Below are 18,739 nucleotides of genomic sequence, written 5' to 3'. Positions count from 1 at the left end.
ACGAGCTCGGTCACAGACCAAATTAAACCCCTAGAGTCGAGGAGGTTACTCTGCTGTGATATGTTTCCAGTTGGCGGCGGTGCTGCGAGTCCTTAAATCTGGCCAGCTCGCCATGTTGCTTTGTCACAAATGGAGACTTAAGCATTTTCACGTCCACAAGACTCTCCTGCACTCGGAGCTTGAACGCAGCTTTTCATTATTCTTATTGAAAGAAAAATCACATTAGTGTAATTTTCTTACATTCGATGAGTCGACTTAGTCCGGGTACACGGTGCCGACGTTTTCACCCAATCCTTAACGTGTAGACTTGTTAAGTAAAAGGATGTAAACAAAAGTATGGTAGTGATAACTTGCTCCTTTCTTTGTTTTGGAATTGTATTTTTTGTTGACAAATTGGCGGTGGCGCAGTGGTTAGCCCTTCTGCCACCGGTTTCCTCCCACAGTTCAACCCAAATTTCCCGGTGTGAATGAGAGAACAAATGGTTGAATGTATCTGTTAGCAGCCCTGTTATTAACTAGCAACCAATCCTGGGTGAACCCGGCCTCTCGCCCAATCGCAGTTCCCCGATCGCGCACCAGATCGGCGCCAGTAACCCGGCTGCAGGATAAGCGTTCTAGATAATGAATTAACGAACGAATGAATGAGTGAAATTTACGTAGCCTTATTGGCGTCCTCGGGTAGAAGTCACACTGCACCGCGAGGCACCCAAAGGGTGAGGGGCAAATGCGAAATTAATCATAAGCAAATAATTAAGACTGTAATTCATCATTGTAAACTAATAAAAGTCAGCGATTAATCAAGATTAGGGAAATCTGTTGTTTGACGGGACTAGTTTATCAAGCTGTATGTTGCCGTCTGGCTGCTCGGGACACAGGATGCGATGTTTCGAGCATTATCCGACATGAATATCACTGTTATTTTATTCTTTTATGTTTTATTATTTTCTGTTTATTCTTTGAAAGAGGACGAACCCGGTGCACTCGAGTTAAAGATGAAAGGAAACAAACCGTTCTCCCTTTTCAGATCATAATATGCTTGATCTTTTTCCCGCATTTAATTCGAAATGAGGTTTCCATCAGAGTTCAGACCCAGTCAACCTTGAAATAGACATCACAGAACAGGCAATTGTAGCACAAGTCATTTGTCCCTCATTCCCTGTCACATCCATTTGCTATTTTGAAAGTTCCCTCTTTAAGGAGTAAAACATAGCGATGCGCGCCGAACGATCCGAGCGTCCCTGATCCTTCTCCCGGCTCTCGCAGGGAAATATTTTTGGCGGCTGACCCGAGAGAAGCACCTGGTGTCTCTGCAACCTGCTCAGATCCATCGGTTTTGGAGGGGTCTACCGCCCAACCTGGACAGCGTGGACGCCGTGTACGAGAGGCCCGGGGACCATAAGATCGTCTTTTTTAAAGGTAACGGGTCCCGAAGTGTACGTTTGGATTCGGCAAAAATAATGCGATGCGGCTCAAGGCTAAAAACCTGCTGTTCAGCACATTATTTCTGTGAAGCTTACAAACTGCGACTCTGCGGGACAGCTTACTTGTCTGCGGTGATATAAGGAACTTGTCAGGCCCTCCATGGTTTGGGGGGAATTTATCGCTATGCATAATTAATGAATTACTTCTGTCGTAGCACGTATGCAAATGTACGACACTCTTGCTCGTGGATCTTGCTGATGTTTGATGCCGCGGGTTTAAACAATAATGGCAAACGGCGCCTCACCTCCCGGTAATATTCGGATGATATTCATCATTTATATCATGACATTTAATCTTGTGTCAAGACATTATTTTCAATTTATAGATTTCAAATCATCCCGCGCTTTCAAGTGTATTCTCAGATGCATATAGGGTCTATTTTAAATGCAAAAATAGCCCGACACGAAGTTCAGCGGTCTACAACCCACAACTATTGATTTATATATGCTTCCAGCAGGCTATATTGCTGTGATATTATAACTATATTACTTATTCACCATGGCTGATCCAGAGATCTGCTGCCAGGGACATAATTAGGACAAAAGGCTCGGCGTACAGCCGTCCGATTCTCATATTTCTTCCTTAGCGAGGGAATAAATAAATAGTTTGGCTAGAAATCTGTCCGTGACATGTGTCTTCATTCTATACAAACCCCTGTTTTATGTAAATATATCCGTCTCCTGCCCCACTCAGGTCTGAAGTACTGGGTTTTTAAAGACAATATCATGGAAGAAGGTTACCCCCGTCCCATCAGCGACTTCGGCCTTCCCTCGGAGGGCGTGGACGCAGCCTTTGTTTGGCTTCACAACGACAAAACGTACTTCTTCAAGGGAAACCGTTACTGGCGTTACGACGACCACTTGAGATGCATGGACCTGGGCTACCCCAAGGACAGCAAACTTTGGAAGGGCCTGCCTTTGCAACTGGATGACGCTATGAGGTGGTCTGATGGTAGGTGTTTTGGTTACATGGAGAATGGAATTGTGTTGCTTTCATCGAACTTTGGATTGTTTTGGTAAAGTATTCAGTAATATGATTACGATTTATAAAGACAATCTAGGGTTCGGGGTCCAAACCACATCTTCTACTGCATGGTACATGTGCGGTCAGCGGTTAGAAGGGGAAAACAGCAAGGCAGTGCTACTTTTGTTTGTTGTGATCTGAACCGAATCTGGTTTGATGCTTAATTGTTTGCATGTTTGCAAGAAAATGAAAACGGTCCCTCCCTCCGTACTACGTCTCCGGCCGTGCGACGTCTCCAGCGGTGATAACCAGCGAGGCTGTGGAAGTAAAGCGGGAAATCTGCATGCACAAACGCACAGACAGGCCGTGGGGTCTCGGAGCTGGAAGCACTTCAAAGCATGCTGGGTTTTGATTGGTTGGCCGAGGATGAAAAGATACGGTGAGAAAACAGCGGAGAGGTTAACAGAAAGGGAGCGGTGTGTTGACTTCTCTTATGAAAAGAGAGCCTCAACCACAGAATACGTAAGAACGGGTCAAAACGACGTCCACCGAACCTGAGAAAATGGGGAACGGTGGTGAGTCCGTTTATTTGACGGAAATGTCATAAAACCACAGAGAAAAAGGTGCTGCGTCGGGGGGACGCAGTGACATGAGCGGTTTCAGGAACGGTGATAATCGGTGAGCAGACGTCGGCGTGTCGTCCGGAATCAGACGTGTTAAAACAGGCAAAGAGATGAAAAGGAATTTTGATTTTTGATCCATATTTGAGAATTCTGGCCTTTTCCCAGAGTCTTAAACTATAATGAAGCCAAATGTTTTTTTTAAAAAAAGAACAAAATCCCAAGTTACGGATTGATCCAGGCGTTTGAATGAGTGAGCAAGTAATGGTTGCTTGTCTCTGTAGGACTGTCTCAGAAAATTAGAATATTGTGATAAAGTTCTTTATCTTCTGTAATACAATTACAAAAACAAAAATGTCATACATTCTGGATTCATTACAAATCAACTCAAATATTGCAAGCCTTTTATTATTTTAATATTGCTGATTATGGCTAAAATCCTATCTCAAAATAGTAGAATATCATGAAGTAGTAATTTTTATTTTTTTAATTGCAATTACAGAAGATAAAGAACTTCATCACAATATTCTAATTTTCTGAGACAGTCCTATATATGTTGCCCTTCGATTGACTGACATCCATTTTAGAATCCCGCCTATCGCCCAACAACAGCTGCAGGAGAAGTGGTACAAAGAATACATCCAGCTGTAACTTGGGCTTTGCTACTTTAGCGGAAAAAAAAGAAACTTCACTAAAATGTATACAGTTTTATTTCTTTACGGTGCGATTGTCCTGAGAATGAAAAAAAAACCCAGTCCATTCACGCTTGTACGTTGGTGCTATTTTGTCATTTTTGCAAATTACCTCATGCAAATTTACAAGTTTTAACAGGAATGACCGGTTCATATTTTTTTGCTTTCGGGGAATCGCCATGGATCACCACAGCGAATCACCTGACGCCATCTAACCCTCCCCTCTGCATCCTCTTACACCACATGAAATACTTTCATGTCCTCTTTCACTCCATCCATAAATCTCCTCCCCGGTCTTCTTCTAGATCTTTCACCCGGTAGTTCCCACCTAAGCATCCGTCTTCCCGATATATCTTCCCTCCTCTGCACGTCCAGACCGTCTCGGTCCGATTTGATCTCCGAAAACATCTGACATGTCCGTCGGATGGAAGAAGCGACGGGTCGTTATACTGCCATCATTCGTGTCTTCATCCTGGGTAGTGACGGATCCACAGTCGCCCAACAAAATACCAGTATATCTCGTGCAGTTTTGTTAATTGTATTTTGCCGAGAGCGGCGGGGACGACTGAGAGTTCCATGACTCGCTCTGGTAGAAAAGAAGTAACCTGGACTTTTTTTTGCCATTTGATGTTGATCTGAATTTTTGATCTGAATTCCGCATTTTCACGACCATAAGGTGCAACGTACATCTCAGTTATGTGTGCCATTACTGGAGTTAACACACACATAAGGCGCACCTGATTATAGGGCGCGGGTTTTATATACAATCCACGCCCACACTTCCCCTTTAACGTTCTCATGGTGTCCTCCACTACGCCCGCCTTACAACAACAACACACACACAAGCACACAAGTTTGCGTATTTAACCCTCATATTATGTTAAGGGTCAATTTGACCCATTGGGTCAATGGGTGAAATGGGTCAAATTGACCCTTAACATAATATGAGGGTTAAAAATACAGCAGGAGCAAAACTGAGTTTGGCATTCACATTTTTTTTTACCTGTAATCGCCATCAATCAAACCCATCGAAGTCATCATCCTCTGTTTCTGATTTGAACAGCTGCGCTAAATCTCTATCAAACATGCCAGGCTTAATTTCTTCACTGTCAGAGTCACTTTCCGTGCCGCGTCTGCTCGTAGCCTTGATCTAAACGTCCGGTTCACACTCGTTCTTTGCTCGATGATCCACTGCTGGAGTCTTTCCTCCAACTCGGGCCACCTCGCCTCGTGTCCGCGGAAATTCAGCTGCGTCTTTTTCGACTTGTCGGAGCTCGTTCTCCGGCTTCTTCCGCTTGCAAACCATCGATTCATTAATCTTAAATTCTCTCGCGGCTGCTCGATTTCCATGTTCCTCCGAGAAGCGGGTCTCTTTGCCATTTTCAGGATTGTTAAAACAACGATGTTCTGCATAATACCCTCACATACCCGTTCTTTTATATACACTATACTACTACATCCACCTTACAACAACAACACAAACAGGGCGCACTGCACTATAGGGTGCACCGAACATTTTGAAGAAAATCTGAGACTTTTATGTGCGCCCGATAGTCGTGAAAATACGGTAATTCATTTTCTGATGTCGTTCATCTACATCTGATTCATCGCATTTCATTGTGGGCCACAAGTTGCAGAAACCCCGAATATATATGAATCTCATTAACTGTGGCGGTCAACAGAAACTTGATTTAATTTTAACCCATTTGTTTCTCACAATACCATAATATTCAATCAAAGAAAATCTTGATTACAAGAACATATATTACCGGGAGTGACATGACGTGTTGTTGGATTATTGATTGGTTTGGTGTTATTTGGCCGTCAGAGGAACCGAGGTCCAGTGCACAACATATCCATGAACCCTAAGGCTGTATTTTCACCGCGCACGCTTACACATTGTTCTCAAGTGCCGTATTAAATAATTTCAGCGTTTTTTTTTTCTGGATAACGCCACTCAGGAAACATACTTTTAACTGCTGGTTAAGTGCCGATGCAGTGGAAACAAACACAATAGTATGGGATTGTTGTCTGTTTCACGCTGCATTTCCGCTTACTTGATAAGAAATGTCAAGTTGAAATAGAAATATTAATTTAGAATATGCTGAATAATAGCACTAATTTATTTACAGCCAGGGAAGCAATGCACTGCAGTATTTTTTTTTTTTAATTCATGGTATAATTATACGTGCTGGATTTACTTTGCCTTATTGTTTGCTAAATTAACCGTCCCGGTGTTTCAGTCCTTGACTGCAAAGAAATATATCACTGTCAGATTCAAACCGTGTGATATTTAACGTGATAATGGCAGTGCAATTGAGGCAGGGGTGCAGACACAGTCTGTCGGTTCCTCCTCTGCTTGACCAAGCGGCTGACAGACAGACGGAGAGCGCTATCTGTGGAATTGAATTGCCAGCACACCCACAAACAGCTCATACCGGCAACACGATGGCGAGAAGGAACACCGCTTCGCACCTTAACTCTTTTTATATGAAGATCGAAAATTAATGGGGAAACACATTTCGCAAGTTTACTCGTGTCGGGAGCAAAAGCAGATCTGTGACGCTCGCGCTTTAACCCTCGTGCGATCTTGACATTGATTTTACTCCCCTCGTTCTACGGGTCAAAAATGACCCATAAGACAATCTTTGTACCCTTGTGATGTACAGCCCACATGGAAACATAAACAAAAAAGAAGTATCACTTTTTCTAATTATGGGGTCTCTTTAGGAAAAGTCATAAAATTTCAAGTTGGAAAAAAATAGGTCTAGGTGTGTTTTTCTACAGCTAAACATGGTAGTGGGTCACTTTTGACCCGCAAGACAACACAAGGGTTAAAAAAGCTTTTTCGTCTGTAAAGATGCTTTTCCCTCATCAGGGTCTGTTACGTTTTTCTATGCTTGGAATGCAGTCATCGAACATGAGAAGATGAAACTGCTAAACATGCACGATCCAGAAAAAAAAATGAGAGAGAAATATTCGGGTTGGGTGTGATAAGATATTTATTTATTTATGTGTTTTCTAAGATAGCCCTTCATGGAAATGAAGATGAAAACCCAAACCCATTAATAAACACTAGAGACTGAAGAGTATTTCTATGCAGGTTACTTTTGAGTTAAAAAAAAAAAAGTTTTTTTTTTTTTATAAAATAATCACTATTTTAAGACATAATGCCCCTGTTGTGAATTTGCACAAGCTGGCCTCGTTCAATATTTGAACTCGTTTTGCGATTACGAGATGAGAGAGCCGAGAGACGCTAAGTTATATGCATAAAAATGACCATGAAATTAGGTCAGAAAAATGTGCTTTTAATTTAAAGGTCATTTTTTTTTTTTTTTTTTTTTTTAATCCAAGAGCTGCATTTTGCTAAATTATGAACACACACCCCCCCCCCCCCCCCCCCCCTTTTGGGTCAGAGATCTCGCAGATAATTTTCTCATATACCCACTATTTTCTATTCTTCCTCCTCAAAGGTTCGTCCTACTTCTTCAAGGGGAAGGAGTACTGGCGGGTGCCGGGCAGCGACATGGAGGCGGAGGAGGGATACCCTCGTCTCATCGCCAAAGACTGGTTGCTGTGCACCGAGATGCAGGCGGACTCTCCGGGTGCGGAGCCCAAAAGCACCGAGAACAGGGTTAACGTGCATCGCCACCCGGACCACGCCGAAAACGGATACGAGGTGTGCTCCTGCATCTCTGACACCGCCTCGCCTTTAGGCGTCCAGCATTCGCCGTCCACGTTCTGGCTATTGCCGCCCCTGTGGACGCTCTCAGCGGTCCTCCGCTCCGGGCCGCTATGATGCCGAGACATTGAATAAAAAAAAAAAATAAATTAAAAAAAAATGCATGAGGTAATCAAAGGGCCAATGGACATTCAGCCAAACCATCAACTGGAAAATATTATTCTTCTCATTAAATTTGTAATCCTTTTTTTTTTTTCCTTAATTTATTTCATGAGCTTTTGGCGACCTCTGCCACAGAAAGGGAAGCGAAATGGTTGCCATGGGCGTCAACACTGATAATTTCAGCATTTCACAGCAGCAATGTGTCACATGCAGACAAGAATGTGGCAGCGAGGTTCGAAGGCAGGTCAGCACCAAACACGCACACACATACACACATACACATGCACATTTATTATTTAGGTTTAGGTTTATTATTATTAAAGGTTTGGCCTGTAAATCTTAGGACAAATCCACCTCTAGTAGTGTCTTCCTGCAGACTTCAATGTATTAAAAAAAAACTGCTGTTCAGTCACAGAGATCAATAGCTGTTTAAGATTAGGTTTTTTGTGATTAGTGAAAAGAAAAACAGTGAATGCAGGGTAATCCACCCTCTCAATAAGGTTAGTAGCGTTTACACGCAGTACATTATATGGAAAATGTTCTGTTTCGTCATCACAACTTCTTCTGGTATGGAGAATTTGTGTTCTATATTTTGACTGTCTCAATACAGGTACAGTCTGTTAAAAGGTTTTATATTTTCCAAAGTATGGCTTAAACATCCCCCCCGAAAATTGTTAGAAATCACCTTTTAAATTAGTGAGACAAACCAAACAGTGTCTAATTGCTTAAACATTCTACATTTAAACAGTCAGAGCAAAGATGGTGCATCACATGTATTTGTTAGTGAATGTCTGTCTGTTGTAGATAGTTCATGAGCAAAACACAAAGTGTGAAATTGAACTCCTCCCCACCGTGCAGGAGACACGCTTTGTGTATTTGTGCTGTGTTTCTGGGTCTTCTTTAATGCATAAGCTGATAATGTTTTTTTTTTTTTTTTTATTAACATTAACTTTAACATTCAAGCTGGGTATCACAGGTTAAAATGTTTTCACATTGTCCAGCACAAATGGACTTCCAGGATATCTGGTTTTTTTTTTTGTTGTTTTTTTTTTTTCTTATTATTATATATGTTATTTCGCCCTATAGAAAATAAGTCCGAAAAAATCTTGAAGATCAACCGGAATATCTTGTACCTTTTTCTAGAAAAAAGTGAGATAGGGCTTCTTGAGTTTTTCTGTTATTTCATTTCAAGTGTCCTCTCAGGTTTTGGTTCTCCATAGAATAATGCCATAGTGTCTGCATGGTGGTGTGTGTGTGTGTGTGTGTGTGTGTGTGTGTGTGTGTGTGTGTGTGTGTGTGTGTGTGTGTGTGTGTGTGTGTGTGTGTGTGTGTGTGTGTGTGTGTGTGTGTGTGTGTGTGTGTGCGTGTGCGTGCGCGCGCGCGGGGGAACTTTAACCACAGAGAGGGAAACCAAGTAACTCACAAGCCGGTAATAATCATCATTCTTCAGGACCTGCTCTCGCTGTCAATCATCATTCCGAGACAAGATATATTAGAAACCAATTTTCTCAAATAATTGCTAATTGAGGGTAAAAAGAGGGTTGAACATTTAAGACACGTTTCCATTCATTATTTTGGTGCAAATAGCACTTAGATGCTGCTTGTGTCTCCCGTGGTTCACTTCCTCATTCATTTTGTCTGTATGAAAAGATTACTGTCAGAATCACCATCAGTCACCTGCAGCAACGCTTTTGTGTGCCAGTTTTATGCATCAGTCTTTTTCCACCGAAGTGGTTTTTACCCTCTGATTCGAACGGCGCGCATTTTTCGGGTCCCGCTTTGCTCGGAGATCGACATCTGCACGTCTCTCCGCCCAGCAAAACATCTAAAGATCGGAACCAAACCAAATCCGGCATTAAGTCCTTTCAGTCTTTATTTTTAAGACAAAAAAAAATGCATGTCAGTGCAATTTTTCCTCCTCTTAATATTCTGAATTAATTTCTAACATTCGGTATTTTAACCTAGAATTTAATTCTCGAATTTATCTATACCCTTTATCCTGCAGTCAGGATAGAGGGAGGGGCTGGAGCTTATCCTACCTGTATTGGCCGAGAATTGGCGTCCACCTCGGACCGGTCGCCAGTCAATCACGACAAAAACATGCAACCGTTCAATCTCTCATTCAAATCTCTGCGCAATTTTGGGTTTCCAATGAACCTACCGCATGTTTTTGGGAGGAAACCCAAGCAGAGACATGGAGATCGTGCAACCTCCACCTGGAAAGGCCACCCTGTCGGAATTGAACCGGCTACCTTATTACTGTCAGGCAGAAATGCTGCACCACGTTGACTTTCAAAAGACCCGTATTAAAAAATGCAGTGGGAGTGGATGGAAACCGTCGGAGACGCACAAAGAGAGGTTCGATCATCAGTATCCTTGCGCTCATCCCCATTTTCAAAAGATTTACGATTTTTAACTCTGGTTTTTCCGAAGCGTTACCTTCTCTGCTGTCAACAAACATTTTCACATCTTTGACACCGTCGACACTGAGCTGATTAGGATGAAAAGTTTGTGCGATCGGTGTTGGAAAAGTGTCAACTCGGCGCAGTAGAACCCCCTCCGGGTTTTCTGTACAGATATATATTCACCTGTAGATAGTTGTGTTTGAGTTGACGGGTTCTTGAAATATATTTTTTGCCAAATCTATCGGGCTGTGTATATTTTAAGCAGGAGGTTTTTAATGTAAAATATTTTTGTAGAAAATAAAAATAAAATAAAAAAATTAAAAAAAAATTTACAAGCTATCGCTTTTTTTTCTTTTTTTTATTTATTTTTTTATGAATTTAACCCATCTGGTGTCCCTGAGTTTGTTATTTCTTTCCATGCCACCCAAAGGAAGTCTGCACCTGAAGACAGACAGGTGATGTGAATACTCGCAGACGCCACGTGGAAGCGGATAGTCTTTCCGATGCACTTAAGGATGTTTTCGTTCGTAACGGTCACCTCACCGTGTGCGAAAAGCACATCATACCAATCATGCACAAACACAAACACACTCCGGGTTGCCTTTGAACAGATTCCCTGGCAAAGGATCATACAGCATGCCCAGGTTTCTTAAGGAAAGCAAATCAGACAAGCGGTGTCGCCTCAATCTGAAGCTTCTCTTTGCCTCACATCCTGCTAAGCAGATCAAAGTTAGCAGGTTGTCGGGTCTGTCAGCAAAAGTAGAGGCTCACAAAGACCCTTGACTTCCCCCCCCGCCCGGCGCGCGCAGGTGAATTTACAAGGATATGACTGGATCAGTGGCATGCAGGTGTTGGTACGACAGCGCGTCAGCCCCGGGCATTCATCAGCTCAGGGGCATTAAGGAACCACGATTGTAATTATAAAATATAACTATGATAAATTAATTTTCGGAGGCTCAACACACCGCAGAGGTGGTTGTTAGCCTTTTATACCTTTAACTCCTATCTGTGTCTTGGTGTTCCCTTTCTGTCTGGAGAAAAAAATGGTGCCGCCGCCCCCCCATCCCTCCCATGCGTGCATGCACGTGATGCTCTGGTCAAGTGCAACCATCAAAAAACAACAGCGGAGGTGGATTTCTGTGAATTTCCCTAACAACTTGTCATTACTTGTCTTTTCTTCAGCTTTTTGTGCATCTAGATTAGTTCTTTTACCTACTCGGGTCATTGAATAGCTCCAGAACGGGGGCGACAACATTTTCTACAGGTTTTTGTGGGATATTTAATGAATATTTACATGTGTTGTTTCCAAAGCTTTGTGTTTCACTCATTATGGCTTACAAGAAGTGAAGTCATTGTAAAAAGTGAAATTGATCTCAACATATCTAAGCTCTATCTGAGGTCATTAACCTACGAGCGCAGCCATTTTTTCACCAGCGCAATGCCTGCTGGGTCGATGGTCCTAAATCCAGTTGCATTGCGTTACCGTCGGTACGGTATATATAGTAATAATGCCACATTTTGGTGCTTTTTGGTGCAATTTCCAGTCCAAAGGAAGCAAAGGGATGGATGCAAGCCAACACAACTTTCCACGGGACAAGAAGGAAAGATAGGAACAGGAAATCGCTTGTGGACGTACAGAACTTCCTAAGGATCGACAGGGGTCTTCTTGCCGCTTCTTCCGGGAGGCATTTGACGCATTTAGCCGAGCTAAGTTGCTAAAAAAGCTCACAGGTGCTGCTAGTTTTAACCGCAGACTTTAGTTAAACGCTGTGGTTACAGTTTTCTTTCACTAGCATACTAAAGGTCCTCAGGAAAGAAAGCCCACTTGAAGAAACGCCACAGACAGGAGACACTGGAATGACCCGCTACTGCAGAAGCAGTATTTGATGACAAAAAGCGTGCATCGGTACAATCACGAAGGAAGCTGACGGCGAGTCAACACAGCAGTCTGCAAGTTTACAACGAACAGTGGATAACAAAAAGTGGAGCTCCGTACAACAGACACAAGGACTTTGTCTGACTTTTGATTCTTGAAGCTCATTTTGACTTCTGACGTCGCTACCCAGACGGCACTGCGATGTAAACAACGACGCCGGCCTACAAGTGAAAAGTTTGAGCATAGAACCCCAAAGTTGTTTAACATATACTGTATATAAGCTCATAAAAGCAGCCTGTTACTGTATTTAGCCTCGACCCCAAACAGATGCGGCTGGATGGGTCGCCCGCTGGATTTTGCCCCACAGGCCAAGACTCGATTGGTTTAATTGCATTACTTCAACTAGAGGAGAAAGTCCGAACTTTTTTTTTCTTAAATGTTGAGGTTAATTGAATATGCTCAAACAGTCTTATCATCCAGAACCAAAGCTCTGCCCGCTGCCCCAGAGACGAGCTAGCGTCCATTCATACATACACCAACACACACATAAACTATGTATCTGTGTGTCCTTGTGATAAGGAGTCATTTCCAGGATCTTTTTTTTTAATATATTTTGTTTTTGCTTCCCAATTTAAGAAAAAAAAAAGCAGCAACATCATTAAAAAAAGTTTAGAGACGGTGACATTAAAAAAAAACAGAGTGCAGAGCCGGATGTAGCACAGATGAAGATGTTGATGTTCTCTTTGGGAGTGCGGAGGATCGACAGGATCAGGAACGAGTCCATCGGAGGGACGGCGTATGTTGGATGTTTTTGGAGATAAAGTCAAACTGAGATGATTCGGAGGCTGCGGCCAGAACTGCCTGGCAGGAAGCCTGGGGGAAGACCAAAGTGGAAATTTGTGGATGGAGTGAAAGAGGACATGAAGTTAGTTGGTGTGAGAGGAAGACGGTGCAGAAGATTAAAACATTTGGCTGTGGCCAAAAAGAAAAGAAGAAGATCTTACGCTGTATGTATACAGTATTGTCCTCTTGACCGAAGGGCTCTGCAGATAACTAATAACCTGAAAATTTCTTTCTTTTTGCAATTTTTTTCAAACTCCCTACATCAAACAGCCAAAGGGTTATTGACTCGGTGTTGAAAATATTCACGTGAAATGAAAGCAGGACACTGGCAACAGAGAAAATCTCAAAATACAGTTTTAAAGACACAATGTATGGTTATATGGGGCTATTTGGGCTTTCATTGGATGTGTAATTTGAAGAGAAAGCAAGGACAGGAGGTTCGTTGTGTTCCAGATAAAGATCCGGTCCCAATAAAAGGTATATTTAGTGGAGCTCGGAGCTGCACCTTTCCTCACTAACCTGCAACCAAAAGGGTGAAGTATATTTAGAAGCACTGGGGTTCTCACAGCAGACGCAATGCACTTGTTTCCTGCTTCCACTCATAGCCAGTGGGTAAACTCAACAAAGAACGCAAGTCCTTGTTAGAAGACCCCCCCTTTCCGCCCCCCAAAACACACACACACACACACTTTCCTTTTCACTGGAGAAACAGCGCTATGCATTCACATCACCGTCAACAAATGAAACTCAACTTTTTACGAAGTATTTGACGTAAATTTATTGGGCGAGCGAAAGGGGAAAATGTAGAACGCATCAGAACCTGGATCACAAACTTTCTCATCTCTTAAAATTTAGGGATACATATGGATTTCAAATGGTGCATAAATGTGAGGTAGCAATATAAATGGCGAATGACAATTTTTCGAAGTTGTCAGACTACATTACGAAACACAGCGGATGAATAAAATACACGATTCTCTTAATGTCGGATGAAAATATTAGGCGTAGCAAAGCAGTGGCGCAAACGGGAGTTGTCGAGCTGCTCGGAAAACGGAACCCGAAGAGAAAGCGTACGGCCGGGACAAATAAATATTGTTACTTGCAAATCAAATTGCCAGATGCCGGATTAGAAAAACAGAAGAGAGGCACAAATGGCAAACAGAGAACAAAACCACTGACAAAAAAATAATGAAAATACAGATGTCCATGCGGAAAGTAATGACATGTCATCTCTAGAGAGACAGCGGAAAGATAAGAATGCAATTTAAAAGTAAACAAATAGTTGTGAAGAGGAAATGTGCTATTTTCAGCCCGTCTCTGTTCAAAGTTAAAGCGGAGGACTGTTTATTCCGACTTGCTCCTTATCTGAACGGATTTGATGATCCCTCTGGGTTTTGATAAATGCACTCATGAAAGTAACAGCTTAGTGCAGAGAAACATAATAGAAATGTCCCGTTGGGCAAGAAACGCACGCGTTGCGACTGTAAGACGTGAACGCAAACAAGCCAGCTGTTTGGTCACATGATCCGGGCCGCTCCGGTGAGTAAGTAGAAAAGGCCTGCTTTGTGTATTTCGCCGTGTTGTTCGGAAAACTAAAAGGTCAAAACCGAGGCCCGTAAAGTACAAGACTACCAGAGCCGAGACGTGGCGAACTGAAAACAAGCTCCGAAATATCAACGTCCGGTTGAGATGCAGAACGCGGCGCGTCCGATCCAAAGGTCCTCTTGTTTGTGCAGATGCTGGTTGTCAAGAGCGATGACAAGGTTCAACCATCAGGAAAGGGCAACGTGAACACGATCGCCGCTCGCTGAATCTTGCGCGCGCTCGTGTGTGTATGTGGAAGTTTGCGAGGGTGAGAGAGAGAGAGGGATCACCTCAGTGCTTTGCCAGGGTATGAATTCTGTTCATCAAACACTCTCGAGCTCTTTGTACCACAGCGTCTTGATGGAAACCCACACATGCAGATATTTCCTACCTTGAGATCCTTGGGATTCGGGATAGCCTCCCACTGGTCGCTGGGGAGATGAGCAGCTGTCTACAGCTGGCGTTGCTCTTGTTGTTTTTGTTGTTGTTGTTGTTGTCGTTTCGCATTTTCACCTGTCCTCTCACACACATCAAAGAGAATGAGGCAGGACCCCCTGAAGCTGACACAGATGCAAAAATGTGCAACTCGGACCGCGGAAATGCATGACAGGGAAAAGCAATTCAGTAGCCAAAGCTGCTTTAGTAGAATAACAATGAAAAACCAAAAAATAGGATATATGTATATGTATATGTATATGTATATGTATATGTATATGTATATGTATAGGTATAGGTATAGGTATAGGTATATGTATAAAAAATAAGATATATATACAGTATATGTATATGTATAAGTATAGGTATAGGTATAGGTATAAAAAATAAGATATATATACAGTATATGTATATGTATAGGTATAGGTATAGGTATAAAAAATAAGATATATATACAGTATATGTATATGTATAGGTATATGTATAAAAAATAAGATATATACAGTATATGTATATGTATAAAAAATAAGATTATATACAGTATATGTATATGTATATGTATATGTATATGTATAGCTGGCACAGATGCAAAAATGTGCAACTCAGACTGTGGAAATGCATGACAGGGAAAACCAATTCAGCAGCCAAAGCTGCTTCAGTAGAATAACAATGAAAAACCAGAAAATTTGTACATGCATATGTATATGTATGCATATATGTATATGTATATGTATATGTATATGCATATGCATATGTATATTTATATGTATAAAAAATAAGATATATGTATATGTATAAAAATAAGATATATGTATATGTGTACGTATATGTATATATATATGTAGTATAAAAATACATGTCCCCACTGAATAATAGGAAAAATTACAAAGAGTCATCAACACGCAACACTAATAAAAAATGCATCCTGTTTTTAATTCTAATAAGTTTCCAGGTAAACTGCTCAACGTAGCCGTCGCAGACAGCAACTTAACATTTTTGGGATTTAATTGCAGTAAATGGATAAAAAATGGGGGCGACGATGTCAAACAGCTGATTCAGATAAACAACAAGCAAAGGGACGAGTCGTTTTTCCTGTATGTGCAGCACTCCTTTCAAGACAATTTATTAAATGAAATTGTGATTTGATGAGAACAGATGCATAAATTTTCCAATTTACATAATAACAGCAGTTATTTTTTTGAGCCAGTCGGAAAAGTGTATACAATAAAGAATACACTAGAACACAGAAGCCTTCACTGTCTTATAAAACAGAAGAATATAGTTGCTAGCAAGCATTCTGTACAAATTCTGTTTCACGCAGTTGTTTCTCACTAGATGTGACGTCCAGACACATCTTATTTACAACGCGCCATCTAATAATCAAACACTTTCCTCAGAGAGGAAGTTGCGCTTTTGTTTAAATTGATATAAACATGACAAGTCACATGAAATAATTTCAGACTCTGTGAAAACAATTTTCTGCCAAGTTGCCTAGCGCTTTTTTGACATTTAATCTCCAAAACCGGCTGTGCAGTTGAACAATGTCACTGTCACACATATCTGGTTAAGATGCAGTTGTGCGTCATGTCCCACGCACTACACCTATATATATATATGTATATATATATATATATATATACAGGTGAAAGATTCAGCAGCTACAGATCAGATCATCACTGTCTTTATTATTAATCAAACCCAGTCACTTATGGTTGGAATCAGTTGCGGCTCCTTGAATGTGCATCACAGAGATGTAAATGTATTAAAATGTGTCGAGATACAGCTGGCCGAGCCCTTTGTTCACAGTGAATTGACAGAAGACCTTTCATCCGATCATCAGAGGTCCTGCAACTTCCTTACAAAACTCATGATGTGTTTTGAGCGTTTTAACTTTTAACCATGACATGCATTGCTACATGCACTACCTTCTAAAAGTCCGTTGGAGATATTTCTATTTTGTTTGATTTGATCAGAAATTTTCTGAAAATAAAAAACACTGAACTTGAAATGAGACATTTTCATTTTATTTTATTCATAAAATCCATAAAACCTATTTTATCCTCGAATGAATGAGTGAATGGTCCGTAAATGTGGCCCTGCGATTGACTGGCATTTTTGTTTTTCTGATCCACAAAAATCCTACCTTGAGTTAAAGCGGTGTTCTCCTTATACTTTAATCACAGTCAGTTTAGTGGATAACCTGGATGATTAAATGATGAATACATTCCTGCATAAGCTGATTCATTTTATCCACCAATATTCATTTTAATGGCCAAGACTTAAGTTGTCCAGGAAAAGTGATGCGCGCTCCTCTTTGGTCATACAGTTGTTGTGTTATGGTGCCCTCTGCTGTAATGAAGAAAAAAGCTGTCATTTAAAATGTGTTTATACCGCAAGCGTAATTTACCATTTTGCTACAGTAATGACTTGATTCAGTATAATCGGTGTTGTGCATCTAATAATTGTAAACACAGACATAAAGCCTTGTTTAACCTTTTAATCCATCATATACAATGGCGGTCAAGGAAAAAATAAATAAATAAAGTTAATAAAAGTTAATTTTACTCCAAAGGAAGAACAACTCCAACTATTTAACAACAACTTCAGTATTTTGAATATTTTGTAGATTTATGGAAATAAAAAATATAAATAAATACATACATAAAAACGGCCTATAAAATGGAATATTTTTCTACCAGGAGAGCACGCCGATAACACCTTCACCCAAGAGGCTTACTTATCAGTCACGCAGGCTCCCTATACAAATGGGAATAAAAGTTTAAATTCTTCTTGTAAAGAAGCCCTAAAGAATTCTTAGCATCAAATCAGCCAGTTAGATCTCTACACTCCCAGGTGTACTCGTGGTCCCTGGAGTCTCTGAAAGCATAACCGGAGCACTCAATTACCGAGCTCCTTCCAATCTCGGTCCGTTGGGAATCCATACACCCCAGTTTTTACGAAAACAGGCTTAAAACCTCCCTTTTTGGAGCCGCTTATAATAAGGGTTGGCTCAGGCTCGCTGCCCCTTATTGTCTAAGGATTTTAACATGATGCGCTTCTCTGCTTCCCCCCCCACTCTTCCTATACGATCAGCACTCTTGTCCCGTCATGGCTGCACAATAGTAACCTTATATCTTCCGTCCTCGGGCTCTTTCATTTCACAGGCTCTCGTGGGATGTGGCTTAATCTTCTAAAGGTAGTCTCACCACACATCCATGACTGATAAAGTTATTAATGTATCATTTTCAGCTATCATCCATGTGGCTGTCATTGCCACTGCCGGAAGAAGTCATAGAGGTCCGAGGTTTCCGCCGAATAAAAAGCAGATTTTCCTCACCACGTTCGCTAAACGTTTAATCTCTGTCGATATTTTTAAAGAGCGTGATCCAGATCTGCTTTTTATGTAAAGTGTCATGAAACAACTTTGTCATGAAACTTGATCTGATGAGATTTGAGGGCCCAAAACCACGAGAACCGGCACCTTTTGACGAGAAGGAGCGGTGAGTCTGTTACCGAATCCCCAGCTCTTTTATTGCTGATCCAAAGTTCATGAGAGATGCAAAAATAAATGCACGCAGTTTCTGTCTGAGCTCCTTTCTTAGTCACAACAGACCAATGCAGCGTCTGCATCCCCGCAGATGCTTGTCTGAACAATTCACATTTAATCCGAACCCTCTCTCATGAACAAGGAAGAAGGTGCTTTCCTTCAAAACTGTGCAATCCAGGGCAGAACTGTGGTCTCTGACGATGAAGGTCATGACCTTTCACCCCACGCTTGTGGTTGCAAACCACTGCTGTAGGCTAACAGGATGACATCGTCCCCCAAAAAGCAATCCAATAATCCACATTAACCCTGGTGTAATGTTTATATTGTTGTTACTCAGCCAGCGTTTGTGGATCTGATGGACCCGTTGCATTTTGTGGCTTTTGACGCCTCACAATCAAACACTTATACATATACATATATCTTATTTTAAAATACTGAACAGGTGTTT

General features: G+C 41.4%; 1 protein-coding gene across 1 annotated transcript in view; it reads left to right on the top strand.

Moving 5' to 3' along the window:
* The window catches only part of LOC147231232 (matrix metalloproteinase-17-like), an 81,199-nt gene extending 70,865 nt beyond the window's left edge, over positions 1-10,334 (top strand). Inside the window, exons 8-10 of the mRNA XM_086152512.1 lie at positions 1,264-1,416; positions 2,176-2,433; positions 7,231-10,334. Coding sequence (XP_086008638.1) covers positions 1,264-1,416; positions 2,176-2,433; positions 7,231-7,556 — 737 coding nt within the window. The 3' untranslated portion in view covers positions 7,557-10,334. The remainder of the gene's footprint in view (positions 1-1,263; positions 1,417-2,175; positions 2,434-7,230) is intronic.
* Positions 10,335-18,739: the final 8,405 nt, after the last annotated feature.

Source organism: Fistularia commersonii, chromosome 9, assembly GCF_037954325.1.
Source record: "Fistularia commersonii isolate RoL2024-O1a breed Wild chromosome 9, RoL_Fcom_v1.0, whole genome shotgun sequence".
Taxonomy (NCBI): Eukaryota; Metazoa; Chordata; class Actinopteri; order Syngnathiformes; family Fistulariidae; genus Fistularia; species Fistularia commersonii.
Note: the sequence above shows the minus strand (reverse complement) of the source record. Positions and strands in the feature narration are given on the sequence as shown.